At 34.6% G+C, this 23,249-nt stretch overlaps 1 protein-coding gene across 2 annotated transcripts; it reads right to left on the bottom strand.

Moving 5' to 3' along the window:
• Positions 1–399: 399 nt before the first annotated feature.
• FGFR1OP2 (FGFR1 oncogene partner 2) lies at positions 400–23,160 on the bottom strand. Of its 2 annotated transcripts, XM_004693195.2 has the most exons (7): positions 22,921–23,160; positions 12,691–12,839; positions 10,467–10,584; positions 9,249–9,391; positions 6,537–6,650; positions 3,969–4,082; positions 400–2,339 (listed from the first exon to the last, which is right to left on the bottom strand). In XM_004693195.2, the coding sequence occupies exons 2-7, from the start codon at positions 12,823–12,825 to the stop codon at positions 2,202–2,204; spliced, it is 762 nt and encodes a 253-aa protein (XP_004693252.1). In that variant the 5' UTR covers positions 12,826–12,839; positions 22,921–23,160; the 3' UTR covers positions 400–2,201. The 2 variants fall into 2 exon arrangements, with proteins under 2 accessions (XP_004693252.1, XP_004693253.1); XM_004693196.2 differs by lacking the exon at positions 6,537–6,650 and having other exon boundaries at positions 22,921–23,158.
• Between the last annotated feature and the right edge of the window lie 89 nt (positions 23,161–23,249).

The following is a 23,249-nucleotide window of genomic DNA, read 5'->3' on the forward strand; positions in this document are numbered from 1 at the left end:
AGTTTGTCTTTGCTGGCTTTCAACCGCCTGTTTCCAGTTTCCTTTAAAGAGCCACTAGACATTGGACCTACAGCCTTCCCTAAGACCAGGATGATACTCTATCTGACATCATTTCATCTGCAACAATCCTTGTTCCAAACATGCCTACATTCAGAGGTAAGCAGATTAGGTACTGTACATACCTTTGGAAGGAAACCATTCAACACACTACAGATAATAAAAAGATTTTCCTGACCAGCAGTAAGTTACTAGTCAATTCCCAAGAAACAGACAGTAGCTGTTGTTACAAGTACTAGCTGCACTAAATACTAGTTACCACTAAATGTTTTGTAAGATAGAAAACCCTAAAAATAAATGTAAGGAAAAAACATGAGTATAGTTCTCAACTTGGAAACAATACCAATTTTAACCACTCATCTTTATTGATAAAATAGGCTCCTTTACAGTTCATATTATCTGAAACAAATTTAAGGTTCTGTTAAACCTAAGGTTAACTTTAAGGTTCTGGAAAACTTACACAACAGTGTCTTTAAACACCAAGACCTTAAAATCACATCCAAACAAGACCAACAATAAATTAACTCAATTGATTATAAAAATAATTATTTATCAAGTAATGTTTTATAATAAGCTGCCCTAAATGATTTGCCTCACACTTAATGGTGTGGCTTATATTTTTAAATTCTGACTTGGGATAGAAACTATATGGATGAATGTGCCATCAAACTAAGGGATACTTCCTCAAAAAAACAACAGTAAAGCAAGAACTATCATTTACTTATAAAATATCAATTAAGGCCTCTGAATGAGAAAAGAAATGTAATGTTTGGGCCTTTAGCCCTTTCTACCCAGTCTGCCCCATCAACCCCACTACCTTAGAAAAATTCTAAAGTGAAAAGTAGTTTTGAATTTTACCCATATATGAAATTATACATAAAAGTTATCATATGAAGTAAGTTACTTAACAAGTTATATACTCAAAAGTATTCTATTGTGCTAATTTTTTTATATGTATTTAATGTAAGTGAATAAATTTTATTGTATTTGATGCTCTTTTATCCTATAATCACCAGAAAGTAAGAAAAATTTCAAATTTCAATTGTGTTAAAAGCATATTTCAGTTTCTGGTGACCTTAAAAATTTACATACAGAACGTGATATTTTACCAAAAACATAGAAATACTTCTAAGTTCATACACTTTTTGCCCTCGAGGTTCAGCTGGAGCTTAATTATAGATTAAGAAAAAAATTTTTGATTTTAATTTACCTTCCTGTATCTCCTAAGAGTAACTACTTTTTTTTTTTTTTTAAAAAAAAGGGGGTCTATGAGACAGAGGAATTACCAACTTCAAAATTACCACATCTAATTTTCTATTTCAAACATTTCAACTTTGTTAGCTAAGCTGCATACTGTCATTACAGATCAACCAGAAAAGAGAAAAAAATCCTCATCTTCATTATTAAAACCAAAATGTATCCTTTCAAAAGAGTAGTTTAACCTACTACATGTCTGTTATAAGATCTTTCTTAGAAAGCAGTATTCCTTCTCTTTCATTCCTGAAATCACATTTCATATATTTAAACAAGTTATGGACAATTGTTAACTGAGAATTATGGCAAGTTAGTTCAGATTACCTCTTGTTTATGGTACATACAAAATATTTCTGCAGTCCTTAAAACTGAATTTTGACAAAAATTTAAAGGGAAAGTACAGATAATCATTAAAGCTTGAAGCCTCATGTACATAAGTTATTTGTTAACCCTGACACAACACAAGAAGGGCAAAATTTAGTGAGCACCCTCCATCCACAAAACTGTAGCTAAACTTGTACTCTTTAAAAGGAATAATATTATGAATTCTCAAATGTTTACTGGGAAGTCTTGTTTTATCTAGGAAGCCAACAACATTGCTAACTGTGCTTGGTATTTTCAGTAACCACCCATGACAAAAACCAACCTCCAATTGTCTGCCAATTAACAAAGTAAGGCTTAGTTTTAATTTTTCAGTATGTTTAGGAACAAAGTCTATGACAATTAACTATGCAGTTTTTTGTTGCTCTCAAAAATGCCATTGCAGTACACTGTACATATTAAAAAAAATAATAATAAAAACAGAAAAAGTGTAGCATGAGACAGTTTTCTGCCCCTTCATTCACTTCGTCGGCCAGTCCCAGTGAAGTCTGGAGTCCGCAGGAAGCTCTTCAGCTCTTCCTCAGACTCAGATCACCGCTGGTCACTAATGCTGACAAAGAAGTACTTTCTGACACATCATCTTTCCTCAGGTTCAAAAATGATTCTCGAGTTATTTGAAGTATCTCTCTCAAGCCTCTGTTTTCTTGCTGTTAGGAAGGTAAACAAAGATGCAGACATGAAGAGCTACAAGAGTACACACATATCCTAGAAAGCCAAACACATGAAGATATGAGGCAGAAATGTACCAGACAACATATGCTGTTGACAACTGGAATCCACTAATTCCTTAAGGAATCATGTTCAACATCTTCCATCAAAGTATATTTAAGCAGGTGTGACTATAGGTGGAAGTTCAGGAAGTACCCTTTTTAAATTTTACAATTACAGTATGCATGAAGAAAATTATATCTAGGATTATATTTATATACACTCAGAGAGCCTGTGAACAACCCTAGGACTAGAAATGCTTAGTATTTTAGTACTCACTACTTTTCATGATAGCATGCAATGCAGACAAGCTATCTGGTTTGCTTTCCTCACTGGAATTTGAGGCATAAAGGATGGTTGAGTAGGCTGGTATTTTTCATAAGGAAAGTAAATGACAAAATCTAGCATCGGCAAACAATATTTTTCCCATTCCCTCTACTTTTGTTATTGTATAAGTTCAGATACCTTAAAATGACTTTTCATAACTTACTGTCTACCACTCTGTATTCAAGTCTTACACTCTTTTTTTTTTTAATATATTAATTAATACATCTAATTGTGGGGAATTATTTTTTGGACAGAAAACCAATGGGTCTTTAAAATGGGTACACACAAAATCCACATATAATGTTGAATAAAAATATAAAAAACTTGTCTATAACTACAGGGACAAAATTTACATAAGCACTCATTTTTCAGATATGCCAAAGCCATTAAACTGTCAACAGTTGCAGTTTACCCCTCATTTCTGCACTATATGAGCTTCCATAATTGGTGTAATTTTTTTCCTTGTTTTTAAAAATTTTATAATAGTTTATTTTTACATATTTTTGTGCATCTTACACTTTTTTTAAGTTTCAGTGGCATAAAACAGGAATTTTCAGTGGCCTATTATCACACACTCAATGTTACCTGAATGTATGTGAGCCCAGTCTTTCTTCTTAGGGCAGCTCTCTGGTATTACAGTGACAGAGTAACATTTTAGAAACTATAATAGTATTACCAGGCCCTTTAGTGAAAGTATGCTTACTCCTGGTATAAAAAACACTGTGGTTTAAAAGGAGGAATCTATCTTGGTCTTCTATAACTAATTTTCCCATCATGACTTCAAAGTGAAACTTACAAAGCATAAAAATTATTTGTACTGAGTGGAATTATTCATCAATGACTTATGTATGTGCTACTACAAAATAAAGGACAATGAATGAGACAAAAGCTTTTATGGTACCCTGAAAAATACTGATGCTCAAAGAATATTAGTGGATTAAAATTTCTTCCCTGCATCATTGTGAGCTCTAATGAATGAAGGTATTTTTAAAAATTACTAAGGTGAAGTATCTTTACCTAATAAATATAAATACAAAAGCAGTATGAAACCAAATATCAAATTTTGCAATGACTGGCATAAGTTATTACTGATCCTATACTACATCAATTATCTTGTATTTAACAATCCTAAACATAGTCTCCAGATTAAGAAAAAGCATTACCAATACCTCAGAGAAGAGTATTTTTTGGCATAATTTTACTATAGACAGTTTTCAAATACAGCTGCATCTAAAACTTACCTCCAGCTGAAATATGCGTTCCTGTTCCTTACAGCCCTGTTGCTCATCAATTTCAATGGCCTTCCTCATCACTGCTGCCATTTCCGTTATTTGATCAACGTGTGCTTGTAGTTCCTGGAAAAGAAAACAGAAAAGCTGAAAATCAGTGAAATCCTTTTATTGTTTCTTTTTTTGTTTGTTTTTTTTTTTCCTGAGTTCTCTCCTTTTAATAAAACCTGTGTGGTCACTGAATGTGAATGTAACATTCTTATGCAACCATTTAACATGCAGGCAACATCTAACAGATACTGATAAGGCGGCAGTCTGGCCGCCAGTGCACTTCTGAAATCAGGACAGGAACTGAGGACAAGGAGCACAATGCAACTGAACACACTAGCAAGCAGAGCACCACAAATGATCTGCAACTTTTTCTTTTTTGTACCTACATGTGCTATGGAGCAGAGAATGGGAAAAATAAAAATTGCTGACACATTTCCCTTAAGTCTTCATGATGTACAAGTTTCTTCTGGGTTATCCATGCCTAGAATTAGTTTCAAACCAATCTGGAACTTTTCTAGACTTAATCTCCCCTGTGAGCAGGAACTGTATCTTCTTTGTATTTGCCGATTATTTAATGTTTGATACACAACAGATAATTTGAATAAAATAAAGTGTTCTGCTCCTAAGTATTAAGATATTAAATTGTCTTCTGGAAAATTGTTGAAATACAGTTTCAGTAAACAGAAATCCACATTTGTCTGGCATAGCTAAGATCATATGTTTATTCCAATCTCGCCATCCTTTTTTGTATAATATGCCAGACACTATGCAAGCCGGTAGGAAAATGAAGCCTGTTTCACACTTTCCCCAACTGCAAGGAGCATACAGTCAAATGAAAGCACAGACAAAAAAAATCAACAGATCTTTAGAATAAGCACTTTTTCTATGAATAGCTCCTATAATTCTTCTCTGGCAATCAAGGGTTATTTTATGATATTAAGGCCAAATCTTAATTATAAAAGCAAACATTAACTCTCTTAGTTTTATGCCCTCTTTATTTGTAAAAAGTATTTAAATAATTTTTAAAATCTACACAATTACTAAGGTATGGAAGAAATATGATGAAGGAAAAAAATGGGAGCACTTCTAGTAAATAATACATTTAGGGCCCCTCCCTGGTGGCACAATGGGTTAAGCTCAGCACTATGAAGCAATTCACAGCCACTGCAGCATGAGTTCGATCCCTAGCCAGGGAGGTGACCCACATGGTGTGACAGACTCCTCCTGTCTCACCTGCTGCTCCCTCAGCAGTGTTTCAGTAGATCTGCCTGTTCTACTGCCCACTCTTTCTGGTGAATCTTCTCATTCCCCATACCTCTGGCCTGTACCCTAGTTTTTGTATGTATAAATAATCTTTAAAAAAAAAAAAAAGAAAACATTTACTATCTTCTTAAGTAGCAAAAATGTAGACCCTTAGGTTATTTTAATGGGGTAACCTAATAATGGTAGTACATAGGAAGGAGGCAAAACAAAAGACTAATGTGTTAAACCTAAACTAATTAAAATAAAATCATTTTTAAAAATAAACATTTCAGCGCCTTGGTTATGCTTCAGGTGATCAGTAAGCACATAGCTGATGGCTGCCATACTGGACAGCACAGATCACAGATGAACATTTCCATCATTTTGGAAAGCTCTACTGGATATCCCTGGATTAAATTATGGTAGCAAAAATGCTATCAGTACAGATTATCATGTTCTGAATGAAGGGGACATAATGCTTAATAGCAAGTTAAGTACAGATTAATTGCAGTAGCAAACTAAGGACAATGAGCAAAAGTTTTCAATGCCAATGGTTTCCTCAGACTTGGTGTCCAATGGCACACCAATGACTACACAGGGAGCAGGTAACTTGTTTCAAAAGGAAAAAAAACAACATACTACTCATGTTTTCAGGTCAAGGTGTATTCTTAATAGAATCATCATGAGAAGTAATACCCAATATTTTGCCTGAAAAAAGCAGCAACATGATCCTTGAAGTGACTAATTTGTTTAGTCTTTACTTCGACTTTAGTCAATAAAGACCTACCACACTTAAGTTAAAAAAGACAGTTAAGACATAATGCAGAGTGTGAAAATCATATGAAAGGAAAGATTACTTTTTTGGTAAAGTCAAACTAAAGAACTACAAATTATCAAAGTAGGAATTAAAACAGTACATTAATAGTCAAAGTTTTTATGAAATTGAATTAAAATTACTGTCAAGAAAATATTTTTGAAGTTCAGAAGAGTGATTAACTCTTTACAGCTAACTAAAATTTTGGAATTAACTATAAGAGTAACAAAATGAAATGCTGGCCTCATCAACTTTTAAGCCCTGCTATTATCAGGTTATGTATGATATAGATAATACATACAGAATTGATGACAGAAAAATACACTGAATATTTTTTGCATGGCTAGTGAAAACATTATGTGAGCCATTTATTTGATTGATTTTGGGAGAAAACTTCAAAGTGAAAGTAACTGTTTATAATGGTGCCCCCCTTCCAGCCACACCCCAAAAGTTGACTGTTTTATTTAGTGTACATTCTGATTTGCTTCCAAGTGCCTCCTCTGCAGTCCATGTTGAGGTGCTTCAAGGATGCGTCGAGATGCATCAAGGAAGAATCCTTCGGAGCTGTTACGATGTACCATGTCAATCTGTAGTATAGAGTCATTATAATGTTAATACGGACCTTATCCGTAATTTAAAAACTGAATGAGTGTTAGTTCATGCGTGTTAGCCAACTTTGAAATGTTTGTTTTTTTAAGATTTCCAAAAAGGCATCTGTTCAAAAATAATGAAAACTAGTATTTAGATGAAAATTAACAATTATCAAGCTTTTCATTGTTTTCTTTTAAAATGTGTGTTCAAAAACTAGCTGAAGGCAACATTCTATGTCACAGTAGTCTCAAAAAGTCTCGTCTTGTCATGTGTAATTAAATTATCTTAAATGTGTTATCAAATGCTTGCTATCATATTATCAAATGTGTGTTATCATATATTTTGGGCATATCAGAGCACCAACACCTAAACACAATCTGGAATTTCAGACTTCTGCACCTTATTCACACAAGGTTTTCTATTCAACCACTTCTGTTTATTAAGCCCTCCCATCAATAATTAAAAGATGAATTTAGGGCTCTCACAGGTAGCGGAAGGGGTTAAAGCACTGCATTATGAAGTTCTCTCAAGCCAATGAAGCTCCCTAGCCAGGGAGCTGACCCACATGGCGTGGCAGACCTCTTCTGACCCTCCCACTGCTCCCCTCAGCAGTGTACTTTGTAGATCTGCCTGCTCTGCTCCCTGCTCTGTCTTTGGTGAATCCTCTCACCACCCCTGCACCTCTAGCCTGTACCCCAGTTCTATAAGCACAATTAAATAAATCTTAAAAAAAAAAAAAGATGAATTTAGATAGATTTTCTTTCTTGATACCTTCTCAGACTCTCCTCATGAGAACTAATCATCTTTTCCCTGGCAGTAATTAATATTCCTCTAGTAATAATTCAGGTCTCTGTTTTAGGATTCACCATAACCTAACTTACATTAGCTTAGTTTGCATTTCCCATTACACTGCAAGATCCTATGATGAAGTAACAGAATTTATGCAATGGGTCATCTTATTATTAATAATAACTAACCAGTGCAAGTATTAACATTTAATTGTGTTGAAAATGTCTCCTTTTTGGGAAAAATCAAAACCACAAACATTAATATGTATTAGTTAGAATTAATAACAAACAACTGAACAGTCATTTTATGGAAGGCAAGGATCAGCACTAAGATGAAGAATTCAATCTCATAACGAAAAAAGATGATATACAGCTACTTGAAGACACGCTAATTAATAAACCAGCTTTACTAAATGGCAAAATATAACGTGTCTTCAAAAACTTTTGATTCTCTCATAGATGCTACCAGTTGGAAAAACTGGTAAAGCTGCAGTATCTTTATTATCAGAAAGTTTTTGTCTAAGAATTTTTCTCCTTACAGCTTAACAAATGTATTTTTTTAGGTTACTAAACCTAAAGAACATTTGGAATTTCACAAGATTACAATTATCAATATATTTTATCAATATTTTTAAGTCAATTAATTTTTGTACCTAAATAAACCCCACTCTGTTATATACTTAAATTTAATGTTTTATATAATGACTTACTAATAGTACATTTTATATTCAAAAGCTTGTCATTAAAATATTCAAGGTTATCCTTTTGGTTAGGAGGTCAATAGCATAATTAGGTAATATTAAATCCATATATATATTATTTTATTATATTACTATTTGGCATAAGAGTAGTCTATTACTTCTTCATATGCAAATTGTTATACAAAAAGCTGTATGCTAAGTATTTTATTTTAAAAGAATTAAAAAATACCTACAAATACCAAGATGGAAGAAATATTTTAAAGAAACCAATTACTTCAATAATTGGGAAAAATAAACATTTTCTTAAATAATATTAGTCATTACAGTTCATGATCATCCAATGTATCAAATTATCCACTATAGAAAATATAGGCTATATAATAGCTTAGTTACCAAAATCTTTTCTAATACTTTTACATCAGCAGTAAAAACTCAGTATAATATAAAATATTAATGAGAAAGGATTGCTTTCACGGCAGTTGTAGCAAACACAGGACATAAACAAAAGGAACATATATGAGGGTAACAATGAGTAGGATGGACAGCAGGAAAAATACTATTTCTAGTCAGAAAACATGTCTGTCTCTAAAATGATGTTACTTGGTTGGAGAAGGCAAAGTTTTAATAGGTTGATTCTTTTTTTCTCCCCTACCCTGAGATTTTCCATTCTATTCAGCATTATTTATAGTCTGAAGGAATTAGCCTCATCCATCCAGAAAATAAACTTATTTAGTTGATTTCATATTTTTAAATAAGTTTCCAGCATTTCAATTTTTCTTTTTGTAACAGAAGTTAATACACAGTTCAAAAAAATATTTTCTAAAAGTAGATAACCTAATAAAGATAACTTTGAATCAAAGAGACTTACCTTCACATCCCAAATGAACTTTATTTTTTAAAGGTATATTAAAACTACTGGGAAACAACGGGAGTTAGAAAAATAAATCAAACAGAAAATGATTCTTAACAGAAAAATTTAAAAAAAGAATAGCCAAAAGATGTAAGGAAGATGAAGTGTTCGATATGTTAAATATCTGTGATTTTTTAAAAGTTTAACCTATTATCCCTCTTTTCCACTTCAAATTGTATTTACAGAATGGATTACCTTGGAGTGCTGCTCTTTCAACTTCAATATTATACCCGGATCATCTTTTTTGCTAGCCATTAGCAATCTAAACATTTGCTCCCGATACTTGCTCATTATAATTTCCAAGGCAGACTGGTGTTCTTCTAGAGATGTACGTAATTCTACCAAGAATAAGAGTACATATAATTCAAATATGTTAAAGATGCACAAAACAGTCTCTTCCACATTCATATTTTAAAAAGCAATTTATAAAGGGTATTTAAAAAAAAAACACATGATGTATAAAAAGCTAGTCACATAGAAACTAAGGATACCAGGGAAAGTTCAATTTGGTAGTTGAAGGTGGTGGTAGGTATGGTGAAGTATATGCACATATGTAAGTTAGTAGCTTTATAACTGAAGTTTATATAATATAGTAAATCAATAGCAAGTAAAACTTTACTAAAAATAAAAAAAGTGACATCAAATGGAGTTGTGTATTAGTTTTTTAAAGAGACCATTTCTTCAGAATCATTTAAACATTTACTGAACAATAAGTAAGTATCAAACAATGCTCTATATATTAGGAATACTAAAAGGCTGTGGACCTGGAGTCGAGAGAAAACAAATACATAAAGGATTATAATGCAATGTATTAACGCAGAGTGGCGCTCTACTCAAGTACATAAGAAGACAAGTCTGTGGAGAGAAGAAAATGGGAAAGCATATTACAGGTAAACTTTTATTTCTTGAGTTGAAAAATGAAGGAAAGGTGATCTGAAGAGGAAGGTATGAAAGTGTATGGCAAGAGCAAAAGTTTCATGGAGAAGAGAATTATGGAAAGACAGAAAAGGCCTGGAATTCACTTTGAAGATCCATGAATAAGAAAACAACAGAAATTCTTAAAGAATAAATATGTGACAGGATGGTTTTGAAAATTCTATGTAATGTCTGTGTTGAACATGAACTGGAAGAGGAAAAGATTAAAAAGATTGGGAAGAAGAAGACCAGTCAGGAAAGTTCAGGCAAGAGGCTAACAATACCAAAGCAAGGAATATAGTAGTAGACAAGACAAAGAACAAAAGTTGGACTTAGTTTATAAAGTAGAAAGAAATTAATGTCAAAAATTAGCTTCAGTGGGCTGCTTTCCCACTTTTGAAAATATTAACTGAAAATATTAACTGGTCTCTAGTCAATGGTACAGTGGTAGACTGAAGTTTTCTTTCGATGTGCTATACATAGAATAGTATATCTTGCCTTTGTTCTCTTGTTGTAATTCTCTGATTTGTCTGTTTTCTTGCTGGATTCCCATAACTAATGTGGATCGTGGTCGATGTCTTGCAACTTCATTAAGTTCTTGAATTTCTTCCTGATACTAATAAAAGATTAAAAAGAACATGTGGCGAGAAATGTTTGAAAAGTGTGTCCACATCTATCTGCATACATGTGTAACAAGGTTTCCAGAATAAAGAGCAATTCAACAATATGAATAACATGAAAATTAACTCAATTAAAAGATGGGTAAAGAAGTTCTGGAAATCTAATGTACAGCATAGTTACTATGGAACATAATATTGTATTATATGCAATATTGAAAGTTGATGAGGTAGAAGTGATGCAAATTAATCTCTGATGTAACCATTTTATGATATGTACATGCTATTAAATAATCAGATTGTACACATTAAACTTACAAACTCTTCTATCTCAAATATATACCAATAAAATTAGAGGGGGGAAAACAGGCAAAAGGCCTTAAAGACCCATTTCTCTAAAGAAAATATACAAATGGTCAATAAGCATCTGAAGAAATGCTTTATTGTCTCAGCGAAATTCAATATCTAGTAAGATACCACTTCACAATCACTAGGATGAATGTATTAAAAAAACAAGTAATACCAAATGTTGCAGACATTGTAATTCTCATAGATTGTGGATTTAGAATGTAAAATGGTATAGCTGTTTTGGAAAACAGTCTACAGGTCTTCAAAATTGTACCACCTATCAATTCCATTCCTAGATATATTTCCAATGGAACTGAAAATATATGTCCACACAAAACCTTGTACACAGATTTTGTTGCAGTATTATTCATAAAACCAGTGAGTTGAAACAATCCAATATGAACTAACAGATGAATAAACAAAATGTTCTGCATCTATATAATGAAATATTACTTATCAAGAGAAGTGAAAGTTACTAAAACATACTACAACATATTATATGATTCCATTCATATGAAATGTCCAAAATACACAATTCTATACACAGGTGGGTGGTTATCAGGGTCCAGGAGAAGCAGGAGCCAGGAGTGACAGCTATTGGAAATGGGCTTTCAAAATAATGGAAATGTTTGAGAACTAGATAGTGATTATGGCTGTATAGGATGTGAATAAAAGGTTGATCACTGTACTGCTCAAAATGGTAAATTTATGATATGTGAATTATATTTCAGTAATAACAAAAGTGTATTTGCAAAGGAAATACAAAATTATTGTATTTCAAATAAATGGAATCTAACCTTACAACTGCATACACCTTTATTTTAAAGGCATTTCAAAATAAGCCATTTAGCATCATAAATATTATTCATTATAACATTCCTGGCTTGTAATTTGGTTGTCAAACTATCCCAATAGTGATGGTGTGGTAAAGACTTTTTAACAACTCCACATTAAAATATTTGTTATAAGTCAAGCTAGATAGGGAGGGAGGTATAAAATCTGCTCAGGGTGACAGTTAAAAACACTGTACATTTGTTTCATTATTTCTGAATGTGCCAAAAGCAGTATCCCAGAGTTACTTCCTTTCAAAAGTTGAGTTTCAAGAAAGTAGAACGTGATTTCCATCACGTATCAGAGAGTTTATAACACTCAGAATTGAAAAGTTTTATCAGAAGAGGAATTAAAACAGCTACATTTCATGGTCCACTGGAAAGTTCTTATACATAAGGGTGGGGAGAACAAGTGAAGCCTTTTCCTCTCTTCTTTAACTGGCAGCATTAAATGAAAAGAACACAAATGCAAATGAAGTTAAGTACACAAGGTATAACCATTTATAGTCCTGCATTGTTTTCAAAACTAATTTGTTGTTAAATATCATTACCTAAGCCTTTCTGTAAAGAAAAAAATATATTTTACCCTATAAAAATAGGAGACAGCGCTAAATACATGTCTATATTGTAAAAGATATTAGCTGAATCAAGACCCAATAAATTTATATACTTTCTAAATTCAAATATGTATCTGTCAGAAAAGTGTGAGCAAGTTTTCAAGTTTTAGAAAATATATTTACATATATAAATATTATCCATGACAAGATATTTTCTAAGAAAGAAAAAAAAAACAACAAAAACAGAAACAAGTCAAGCTACTTGAAAAATTTAGAGAACAATGAAATAAAATTGAATACCAATTAAGTAAGAATGTGCAATCAAGCACATTTTTAAATGGCATCATCGAAAAAAAGGAAAAGCTCGAACCTGCTTCATGGCTTCTACCCGCTTGTTGAGAGCTGTGGTTTGCTCGATCAGAGACTCTGCTGCCTCATCATGGTCTTTCAATCTTTCCACAAGAGCTTTGGCATCAGCAAGTGCCTTCTCAATTGTGCAACTCATTTCTAAAGGAATACCTATAAATAACATTAAAATCAAGACTCAAAACAAAGCCAGCATGTCATCTTATCTTAGTTTCCTCGTAACATATAAGCTTTCTCAATTATATTTTTCTACAGGATTGGTCAGTCTGGAGAGAGAATGCATCTAAGACACAGTTTTGCTTCAGTGAGGATGGCACAAACTGAAAGTGAATTTATAATACTCAAAAAAGTTAGAACATATATAAATTATTTGCAGACATACTCAGAATGTATTTAAAACACCCTGAATTTATGGTGGGAAACAGTATACATCCATTTAATACAACTAATACTGTATAAGAATTGTGCACTTTTGAGCGTACTCCCTACCTCGTATTGTAGGAAAGGTCACTTGATTACTCCGTACTTAGGTCAATGACTGTCAGGTCTCTAAGGACCATGCCCCCCCCCCCACAGACTCACAGTATCAGCCAAGTGGTCTCTATGTGTCATGCTATGTCAAGGTACCCACCTTCTGAAGGAAAGTCTGCTTTTTACATAAAGTTGCATTACGATCCTAAATCTTGCACTTCCCTTAGTAAAAAGGGGGGGGGGCGAAGCTGGTTTAGAATGACACTGACCATTATGAGAAACTTTTAACATGTTAAAAATCAATAAATATTTGAGGGGTTCATAAAATTAGGAGACAACAAATGAATTAACAGTCAACATCTCTTTTATTTCATATGCTAGATCTGTAAAATAAAACATTAGTTTTTAAATAATCTCAAAAAAAATTAACTTTCTGATACTTAACCATCCTTGAATTTTTCTGTCTTCTATGGGAGCCACCCTTCCCTCTGGGTTTTTCAAATATTAAAATCACACTAAAGTTACAAGGTCATAAGCCAGATCTATGGAAGTTAAATTAATACTCCAAACTCCAAGTTAAATTAAAACTCCAGCTTGAGGAAGACAGATATTTGCTAGATACAATTGCACTGGGCTATAGATCTTATCAATGACTTCAATTGTTAGTCCTTCAGATAGAGAAAAAAGCAGCAAGGTCAAAAAGAAGATTTAAGTAATACAACTGTGTAACATTAAAAGAAAACTAGAGGAAAGTACAACACATCAGCATTTTAAAACTTTTTTTCAGAGAAACTATTTATTTATTGATAAACAATTTCTTTATTTGTATAAATTTTACATCAGTTATAGTTCCCACAGAATTTCCACCACCAATTCACCCATGTGCCATCATGTTAGTCCCTTATTGCTTTTCCCGCCAGCAATACATCAGTTTTAGTAGGTTTGCATGTAAGGTTATACATAACAAAGAGTCAAAACTACAACTAAATAAAGATAAAAAAAAAAAACAGACTTCAAAAAATAAAGTAGTATTCTTGGTTCTATCCAACAGCTGAAGCAAAGAATATATTAGCCTGTTACTAGATACTGGCACAAACCTGAATATTTAATGAAAATAAATTAAGCAAGAAAACTGTCCATTTAGAAAATATTTGACATATGATCAGACAGTCCCAGGAAGCTGTAAGAATTAAACAAGCTGGAAATGAACATATTTCTGATGTCTAGATAAAACACAAGAGTTGTCTCCTAAAACTGTAGAAGTTTAGATAAGGATACTTGAAAATTATAAGCACTAGTGGAGTCAAAGTCCCACAATGGCTAAAACACCAAAGGTTCTAGATGCTCCAAGGCAACCACAGTATCTACTGTATGTCCTTTCTCTGAACTTTCAAGGGGACCTATCTAAAAACTGCACATGGACAGTAACAAAATGTTCTTATTTACATGGATGTCACTATGCTCTCATTAATCCTAATTCTATAGATACCAGATCCTTCAGAATACAATTTTAGTCATTGGTAAAATAAAATAAAATAAAACAAATAAATAAATAAATGGTGGGGGAAGGAGAAAGAGCAACAAAATGACCTGTTATTTCACAAAAATAAAAGTGAAAACTTTTATTAGAGTAAAACTGACAGGATGTAATTGATGGTGAAAGGAAGAAAAAATTGAAAGTCAAGTGAAAATTGTCAAAGTTTCCAGAGGAAAAGTTTACCTTGGCTTAGTAGAATTTCAGTCACAAATACAAGGAATCCCAAACAATACTAGGTCCTAAACTATAAAATTGTTAAAACTACTATCAGAAGAATTTCCTTATACATTAAAACATCTCCAAATTTAGTAACTAGGATGTTTCCAACTAAAATGTTCTAAGACTCCTTCCTATATGTGATGAGATGTTAGGTGATCTAATATAAGAATGACGACACTGTAGAATTCAAGAAGTTACCTCCTCCATGAAAAAAAAAATCCTCTGGACAAAAAGAATCTGCAGACATCAACCAATTATTTGTAACAGAATCCTGAATCTAGACAGCATCTTTCTAGATAACCATAAACCATTTCTTTTTAAAATATGAAGAGGTTAAACTGTGTCCTGCAAACATTAGGATGACAACACAGCATCAAAGATCACTGGTTATTAAATGCTATGCCTTTATTCAATAGCTAAGGCTTCGCCTCCTTGAGCAATCACAGGCCTCAACTATCTCCAGAGTTAATTCTAGATCTTAAACTTAATTTACTCTATACAGTAAATCTCCATAGCTAAAGAGTAGAGGTTAAAGTCTCCATGGTGGAGTAGAGGTTAAAGTCTTCATGCTATCAAGCTATCTATCATCAGTCACTGCAGCATGAGTTCAATCTGTGGCCATGTAGCTGACCCACGTGGGGCACCAGACCTCTCCTGTTTTACCTACTGCTCCCCTCAGCTGTGTATTTTAGTAGATCTACCTGTTCTGCTCCCCATTTTGTCTCTGGTTAATTCTCTCACCCCCAGGCACCTCTGGCCTACACCCTAGTTCTTCTATGCACAAATAAATACAAATAAATCTTTAAAAATTCATGAGTTCAAGAACTGACACAATTAGAATGGCTTCCAGATAACAGAAGGTAAAATTTCAATTGAACACTAACAACTCTGTAAACATCTCAATCCAGTAAGAAAAGATTAACAATAATATTAAACACAGATGGGAAACTTTCCTGGAGAGCAGAATGCATGGCCTAGTGCATGCCTTATTTGTAAATAAATTAATCTGAAAAAATTATAAAGGTAAAGTAAGGAATAAAACCATTCCTAAAATTTAAAAGAACTGCAACCACACAGTTCTTTGAGCATTGTATTCTTTGACCATAATGGAATCAAACCAAAATAAGTAACAAAGAAATTGTTAAAACATCTGGCGTTTGGGTCCTCCCTGCTGGCAAGGCTGGTAAATGCAGCACTAAGAAGCTAAAGCCACTGCAGCACCAGTTCGATCCCTGGCCAGAAGGTGACCCACATGGCGCGGCAGACCTCTCCTGACCCGCCCGTTGTTCCCTTCAGCAGTGTATTTAGACGCTCTGTCTGTTCTGCTTCCCATTCTGGTGAATCCTCTCACCACCCCTGCACCTCTGGCCTATTCCTCAGTTCTGTATGCACAAATAAATAAAGCTTAAAAAAAATCTGGCCACATTAATAAAGAGTAATAAATGAACCAAAAAGGAAGTCATTTTTGGAAATCAGAAAACATTTTGATAAAAGTAAGAAGATTCAAGAATCAAAATTTTGCTATGTATGTAATACAGTTCTTTGAAGGAAATTTCTGTGATTAAATGCTTATATAGGGCCGTCCCTGGTGGCGCAGTGGGTTAAAGCACAGCACTAAGAAGCTTAAGCCACTTCCTCATGAGTTCGATCCCTGCCTGCTCTGGAGGAGATCCACATGGCGAGGCAGACCTCTCCTGACACGCCCGCTGCTCCCCTCAGCAGTGTACTTTGTCAATCTGCCTGTTCTGCTCCCTGCTCTGTCCCTGGTGAATCCTCTCACCCTCCGCATCTCTGGCCTGTACCCTAGCTCTGTATGAATAAATAAATAAATCTTTAAAAAAAATGCTTATATATAGGAATTAGAAAGATAAATCAATTCTCTAAGCCTCAATTTTCTGAAAAAAACAAATTAAATCCAAAGTAAATAAAAAAATAGAAGCAGTAAAAGAGAAGAAATCAGTGATCTTGAAATAAGAAAGCAACACAGATTAACTTTTAAATCAAAAGTTACTTCTTTGAAAAAGAAGATAAAACTGCCAGACCTCCAGCAAACCTGCCCACCACCACCAATAATAACCAAAAAAGAATGAGGAGACCTAAAAAGGATATCAAACAAATAATAATCACTGTCAATTTCTAATTCACTACAATTCAATAAAATCTACTCAGCAGGCTTTAATAGTATATTCTACCAAACCTATAAAGAAAAAAAAAAAAAAAAGCAAGTTACATTATCTCTTTGAGAAAACAGAATACTTCCAAACTCATAAAATGATGCCAGGATTACTGACACCAATAGCAGAAAAACAGACCAAAAAAAAAAAAAAGAAAAGCCACAGCTAATCGTCATGAACTTAAATATGAAAACATCAGACTAAAATTCAGTGAAATACGACTACACATAACTAAATAGATTTTATCCCAGAATTCAAGGCTGTTTCAATTTAAAATCAATTGATCATGTGAAAAAACCTCAACATTCTTTCATATCAAAAATTCTCTGTAAACCAGAAATAAAGATGTCCCTTACTGAGATAGGGCATTTCCAAAATAACTACAGGGAATACCATATTTACAGACTGTTTTTGCTCTAAAACAGAAACAAGGCAAGGAGGTCCCCAATCATCACACATATTTAACTAACACCATACTGGCACAATCAGGCAAGAAATGGAAATAAAAGGCATACAGATTGGAAAAGAAAGAAAACAGATCTTATTCACAGTCAACATGCTGTCCATGTTGAAATTCTCCAAACATCCACAAAAGAACTCTTTCAACTTATATGAGACTTTACAAAGCCATGGGATACAGGTTGAATATACAAAAGTCGATCATTTTTATATATTCATCTAGCAATGAACAAATGGAACCAAATTGTAAAAAATATGTTTGTAATAGTTAAAAAATTATGGTCAGGGTACATACACCAATAATTACAATGCTAGTATAATAAACCAAAGTGAGCCTGAATAAATGGAGAAATGTACCATGCTAATAGATGGTTAAGTTTCACCCTAGTAGGGCTACCAGTTATCCACAAATGATCTGCTGTTTTTAATGCAATTTCCAGTCAAGTACAGAATTTTTTGTAGAAATTATAAAATTAATTTTAAAACTTCTAGAGAAATACAAACAAATTAGGACAGTCAATACAATTCTGAAAACAAAGTTGGGAAACCACACTACCAAATTTTAAGGTTTACTAATCAGCCAGAATGGGGGAGTCCAGCATAGCCACAGAACCATGGTTAACTGATTTGTTTTTAACAAAGTACAAAGGCAAATAAATCAAAGGAGCTAAGTCAATTTATTTCAACAAAAAAATGACAGTAAACTGGACAGCTACATGTCAAAAAATTAATTGGCTTACATAAAAACCAATTCATAATGGACGTAGACCTAAATGTAAATGAAAAGTAATGAACATTTCCACAAGAAAAAAAAAGGAGAAAACCTTGTGATCTGGGTTGAGCACATATGTTTTAGATATGTACCAAAAGCTTGATTCGTAAGAGAAAAATGTAATAAACTGGATTTCATCAAAATTAGAAACTTTTGCTCTGGGAAAGAAGCTTTTAAGACAGTCTGAAAAGAGAAGGTACAAAGTAGGAGAAAGTATTTGCAATTGCATATCTGATAAAGGACTTAAAGTTATAGTACATACAAAACTCTTAAAACTAACAGTAAGGAAATGGTCCAAAAATTGAGCAGAGGACTTTAACACTTAACCATAAAGATATAAATGGCAAATAAGCCCATGACAAATCCAACATCAACAGCCAATAAAGAAATGCAATTAAAATCATGATGAGTTTGGTATTGCACTCTATTAAAATGTCTAAAATGATAAACCAAGAGTTAGTAAGGATGTAGAACAACTGAAACTCAAGAATGCTGATAAGAATGCCAAAGGATACGGCTACTTAGGAAATAGCCTGGCAGTTTCCTACTATATTAAAGACACAGCTACCATATGACCTGGTAATACCACTTCTGTGTAATTTACCATAGAGAAAGAAGTAGATAAACAAAATGCAGTTCCTACAACAGTAGAAAATTAGTATTGATACAAACAACACAGATAACTCTCAAAGGCATTTTGCTGAAAGAATAGAATCTCAAGAAGTTACATGTTTCCATTTATCTGGCACTATTAAAGGATAAAACTATTATGACAGGAAAGAGATCAGTGGCTGTTCAGCAATGGGGCAGCACAACGGTACTCCATAAAAAAGTCAATTTTATAATGTATTACCTTACAACAACAAAAATCATTCCTTGGCCCCAAGGTGTTGCCTTTGTCTTTAATTCACCTGATGTTTACTTGCATGGATGGTGTTAAGGAAGTTATCTAATTATATTTTCTCCTGGGGATGACTTATTACTTATTTTACCCCCATTGAACTTTAAAGCCACATTTGTTGTGCTTTTTAATAAATGAATGGGCATGTCTTTATGCTATTACATCTCTGGGTTTATCTCTACATCAATATCACCTGCTTTCAACAGTTACAGCTGTAAAAACACTCGTGCTATCTAAAAGGGCAAATCATTTTTTTCTTATTTTTCAAAATTGTCTTTCCTATTCTTAACCTTCTTTCCAACCTAACTCAGATGACCTTTAACTTTAGAACACTCTGGAGTAAAAATAAATTTCTAGGTAATAATTTAAATTAACTCAAACTATTGGTAGATACTGAACTTGAGGAATGAATATTACTTTACCTTGTCTTTTGGGCAACAGGACAAGTATTACTCCCATTACGTCAGTAAGGAAATACACCCGAGGTAAGAAGCTAAATGACAGCACCATTCACCAAGGAAGGAGGCAAGCTAGTACCAGAAATAGAACTTCCGATCTCTGGTTTAATATTCTACTCAGGAGCCAAGATGGCCTTGATCCCCAAGGTCCTATTTGCTTTTACTTATATAAAAACCATCTCAGTCTCTTGTGTCCTTGGGTGGAAAAAACAGCAAATCTCCTGACTCTACTATAAACACCACCAGGATTTTCAATCATATTGCCATCAGCAATAGAAAATAAATGGAAAAGTAAATGAAAATGTAACATTTCAAATATTGATAAAAGACTGCATCAATTTTAATTAAGCCTATGGTTAATTTAAGATCAATGAATATTAACTGACAGACTTTTTGAGAGAGAGAGAGAGAACATCAAATCCTAACCATCTAACCATTAGATGACCAAGGAAAAGTTGTTTTTTTTAAGATTTATTTATTTATGCATACAAAACTGGGTTACAGACCACAGGTGCAGAGGCAGTGAGAGGATTCACCAGAGACAGAGTGGGGAGCAGAACAGGCAGACTGACCAAGTACACTGCTGAGGGGAGCACCAGGGGAGACAAGAGGTGTGCTGTGCCATGTGGGTCACCTGCCATGTGGATCACCTCAGGTGCTAGGGATAGAACTGGTGCTGGGGCTCAAACTCCTAACTTGCAGTGGTGGCTTTAACCCGTTGTGCCAACATTCCCTTTAAAAGACCCTCTCTAAATTGCATAATTACTAGTATCAAATACTAGTATCAGAATGACCTGTATTTTAAATTTGTGTTGTGACTATATGTAAAAGCATACCTATTCAGAGAAAGGAACTATAAGCAGCAGGTATTTCAATGTTAATACTTCTAGAAAAACAGTGGTGCATTTTCTGACACTCTGCCTGTTCATTTCCTGTATGTGAAACCACAAAAAAGTTTAAATATTTTTAAAAATGCATTTTATCTTGCCACCCTTAAAAAAAATTGTACTTTTTACTTTTTTTGGCTGGTATGGAGTGGGAGGAAGATTATTTTCCACATTCCCTTAACAAGTTTTAAATTAAAAAAAAAAAAAATTTAAATTCATCTTGGTTATCTCCCCATTTTTGTACTTTTTACTTTAAGCTAGTGACAGTGCAGTTACATTACTTTCTATAGGTAGGTATGAATTACAGGTGAAAAAATTTAAAAGTAGGTTTCCCTCCCTACCAACCCCAGCATTAGCCACACTCTCGCCCACTTTACCACCCAAAGACATTCACAGTCAGACTCCTGGCAGAAGGTTCAGAACATTCTGTTGCTGATAAAAGAGAAACCACCACCCACCCAAGACAGCAACTGCCAGCTGTTTAGTTTTAGAGTTGGGTTAAGAAAAATGTAAAGAAATTCAGTAATTCTTTCCCTGTGTTTGTTACAAATCCACCAACCTATAGCTGAATCTATACAAAAATGCTGTGACCATTGCTATACAATGCATGTGTCTTTAAACACTAACAATTTAATAAAAAAATTTTACTGGATTGTTGAGACAGATGCCTCTAATGTTAACTAGATTAACTGACACATGAGGAAATAGAAAATAGAAAGCATAGCTATGGCTTTTGTAGAAACAATCTAAAGAGATTAAGAAAGAATTACATAGAAAATTAAGCACCTCTATAGACAGATCACTAAATCTGAAAGCATAGAACATTTTCACTGTCTTTAAAATGAAGGACTACGAAGTCACCTTACGGGAAAAAATGAAATTTTTTAATTGCAAGAATGAGTATTACAAAGTAATATTTTTTACGAATTGTGAATAAATAAAAGTCGCAGATACATCTATGATCAAAAAGGTATGGAAAATCAAGTAGAAACTAAGCTAATTTAAATCAGTTATTTCTAAAGTATGGGCCAAGAGTTCTTGAAAGAGTGGTACAGATGTACATTGACCAACCTTGTGACACAATCTAAAACATTCCTAACAAACATGCATCCCACTTCTTTTCACAGTAGGCAAATATAGTAAAATACCAAAAAAATCACTAAAAGTGGGTTTTTTTGTTTGTTTTTACCGTTTTGCATAGTCTTACCAAATACTGAAAGTACAATGTCTTCTCATTAAAGAGTATACAAAGGTCAGGAGTCTCTTGGCTCTGAAATTTTGATTTTAAGATCTCACCAGAATTACATTATAAATATATGTGTACACACACGTCTGAAATAGAGCACACTACTACACTGGACTAGCTTTTGTGACAAAGATGAGTAAGACATGATTGCAAACTCAAGTTCAAATTGGCTGGACACTGATAACACGAATAAATAACACAATCAACTATACAGCAGAACTGTTTCAAGTGCTTTGGAAAGACAGTGAAAATATCAGTGTCATCTGGGGAGTCTGAGAAGACAACGGATCTATGAAGAGAATCTCAAGTGGTGGGTACAAAACAAACATATCTAGAAGGAACAGCACAAAGGCACACAACTATGGAAGTTTCAAACGTTTGGGGGAAAAACAATCTGAATGAGAGATTGTTAAGACTTTTGGAGGAGAGGCAAGATGAGATGAAAAGGGAAGACTGGATTGGGGCAGAGAGAAAAAGATCTTGAATGATATGCTGAAGAAAGAGGACTTAATTAATTCTCTCAGCCTTCCGGTTCTTGAAAATGTTTAAGAAAAGGAGTGATAGCTATATGCTTGTATTTCAGACAAACTGTATGAAGCGAAGATGGTGGAGAAGCCAGCTGGGAAAAGTGGGAAGATGCCATAATTCCGGCCAAAGAACAGCTGCAGTGCGAGTGGACGGCAGGATCACGAATGACCCTTAGATTTCCACTTTGGGAAGCAGGGTGGACTGAGGTACCAGAGTCCGTGCTGGGCTACTGAAAGAAGGCAGCAAGTGAACCTCCTCGCAGGGAGGTTACAAGAGGGTACGGGCCTGCGTAAAGACCCTGGGAAGAGGGCAGCAAGGCTTGGGGGGCAGTTTCAGGGTAACAGGGGATGCCCGTCCAGCTCCCCAATCCAAAGGGACAGCCTTCAAGGCTGAGCTCAGTGGGGCAGGGTGCAAGAAAACAGGTGCTTTGGTCGGGGCCACAGGGAAGAGGGTTTTCTGTGAAACTTTCTGCACCCGCGTCCGGGAAAGAGCAGCTACGGGCGGGATTAGGGGTCGGGGGGGTGGCCTGGGGCAGAAAGCCCCCGACTCGCCTAGGGCGCGGGTCCCAGGTCAGTCACTTACTCTGGCTTCTGTGCCTCGCAGCCGTCAGCCGTGGCTCCGCGAACGGGACCTCGCTACCCAAAGGAGAAGACGCCCCTCAGCTTTTCAGCGGGCAGAGGCAGAAGCCGGCAGCGGCAGCGGAGGAACGGCTGGGGGAGTCAGCGCGGCTCAGCCCCATTCCGGGCCGGGAAACACCTCCTTTGCCGCCTCCGGACCTCCCCTGGCACCCCAACCTCGCGAGACTTCCCTCCTCTTTTAACCGCGGAGGCGGCCCTCACTGAGCCACCGGCCGCCCCTGGCTGACATGCGCGAGCGGTAGAGGCGGTTCCCTCCTCGACCCCTCCCCATTG

The sequence above is a fragment of the Condylura cristata genome, unplaced genomic scaffold (assembly GCF_000260355.1).
Source record: "Condylura cristata isolate star-nosed mole 26May11 unplaced genomic scaffold, ConCri1.0 scaffold00036, whole genome shotgun sequence".
Lineage (NCBI taxonomy): Eukaryota > Metazoa > Chordata > Mammalia > Eulipotyphla > Talpidae > Condylura > Condylura cristata.

What these genes read in the sequence shown, in the direction of transcription:
- FGFR1OP2 (XM_004693195.2), bottom strand. Translation starts at nt 12,825, where the DNA reads ATGAGTTGCACAATTGAGAAGGCACTTGCTGATGCCAAAGCTCTTGTG. An exon ending in GGGTAGAAGCCATGAAGCAG is followed by an intron (nt 10,585 to 12,690) that starts GTTCGAGCTTTT and finishes ATCTTTTATTAG; the next exon opens with TATCAGGAAGAAATTCAAGA. An exon ending in ATTACAACAAGAGAACAAAG is followed by an intron (nt 9,392 to 10,466) that starts GCAAGATATACT and finishes TATTCTTGGTAG; the next exon opens with AATTACGTACATCTCTAGAA.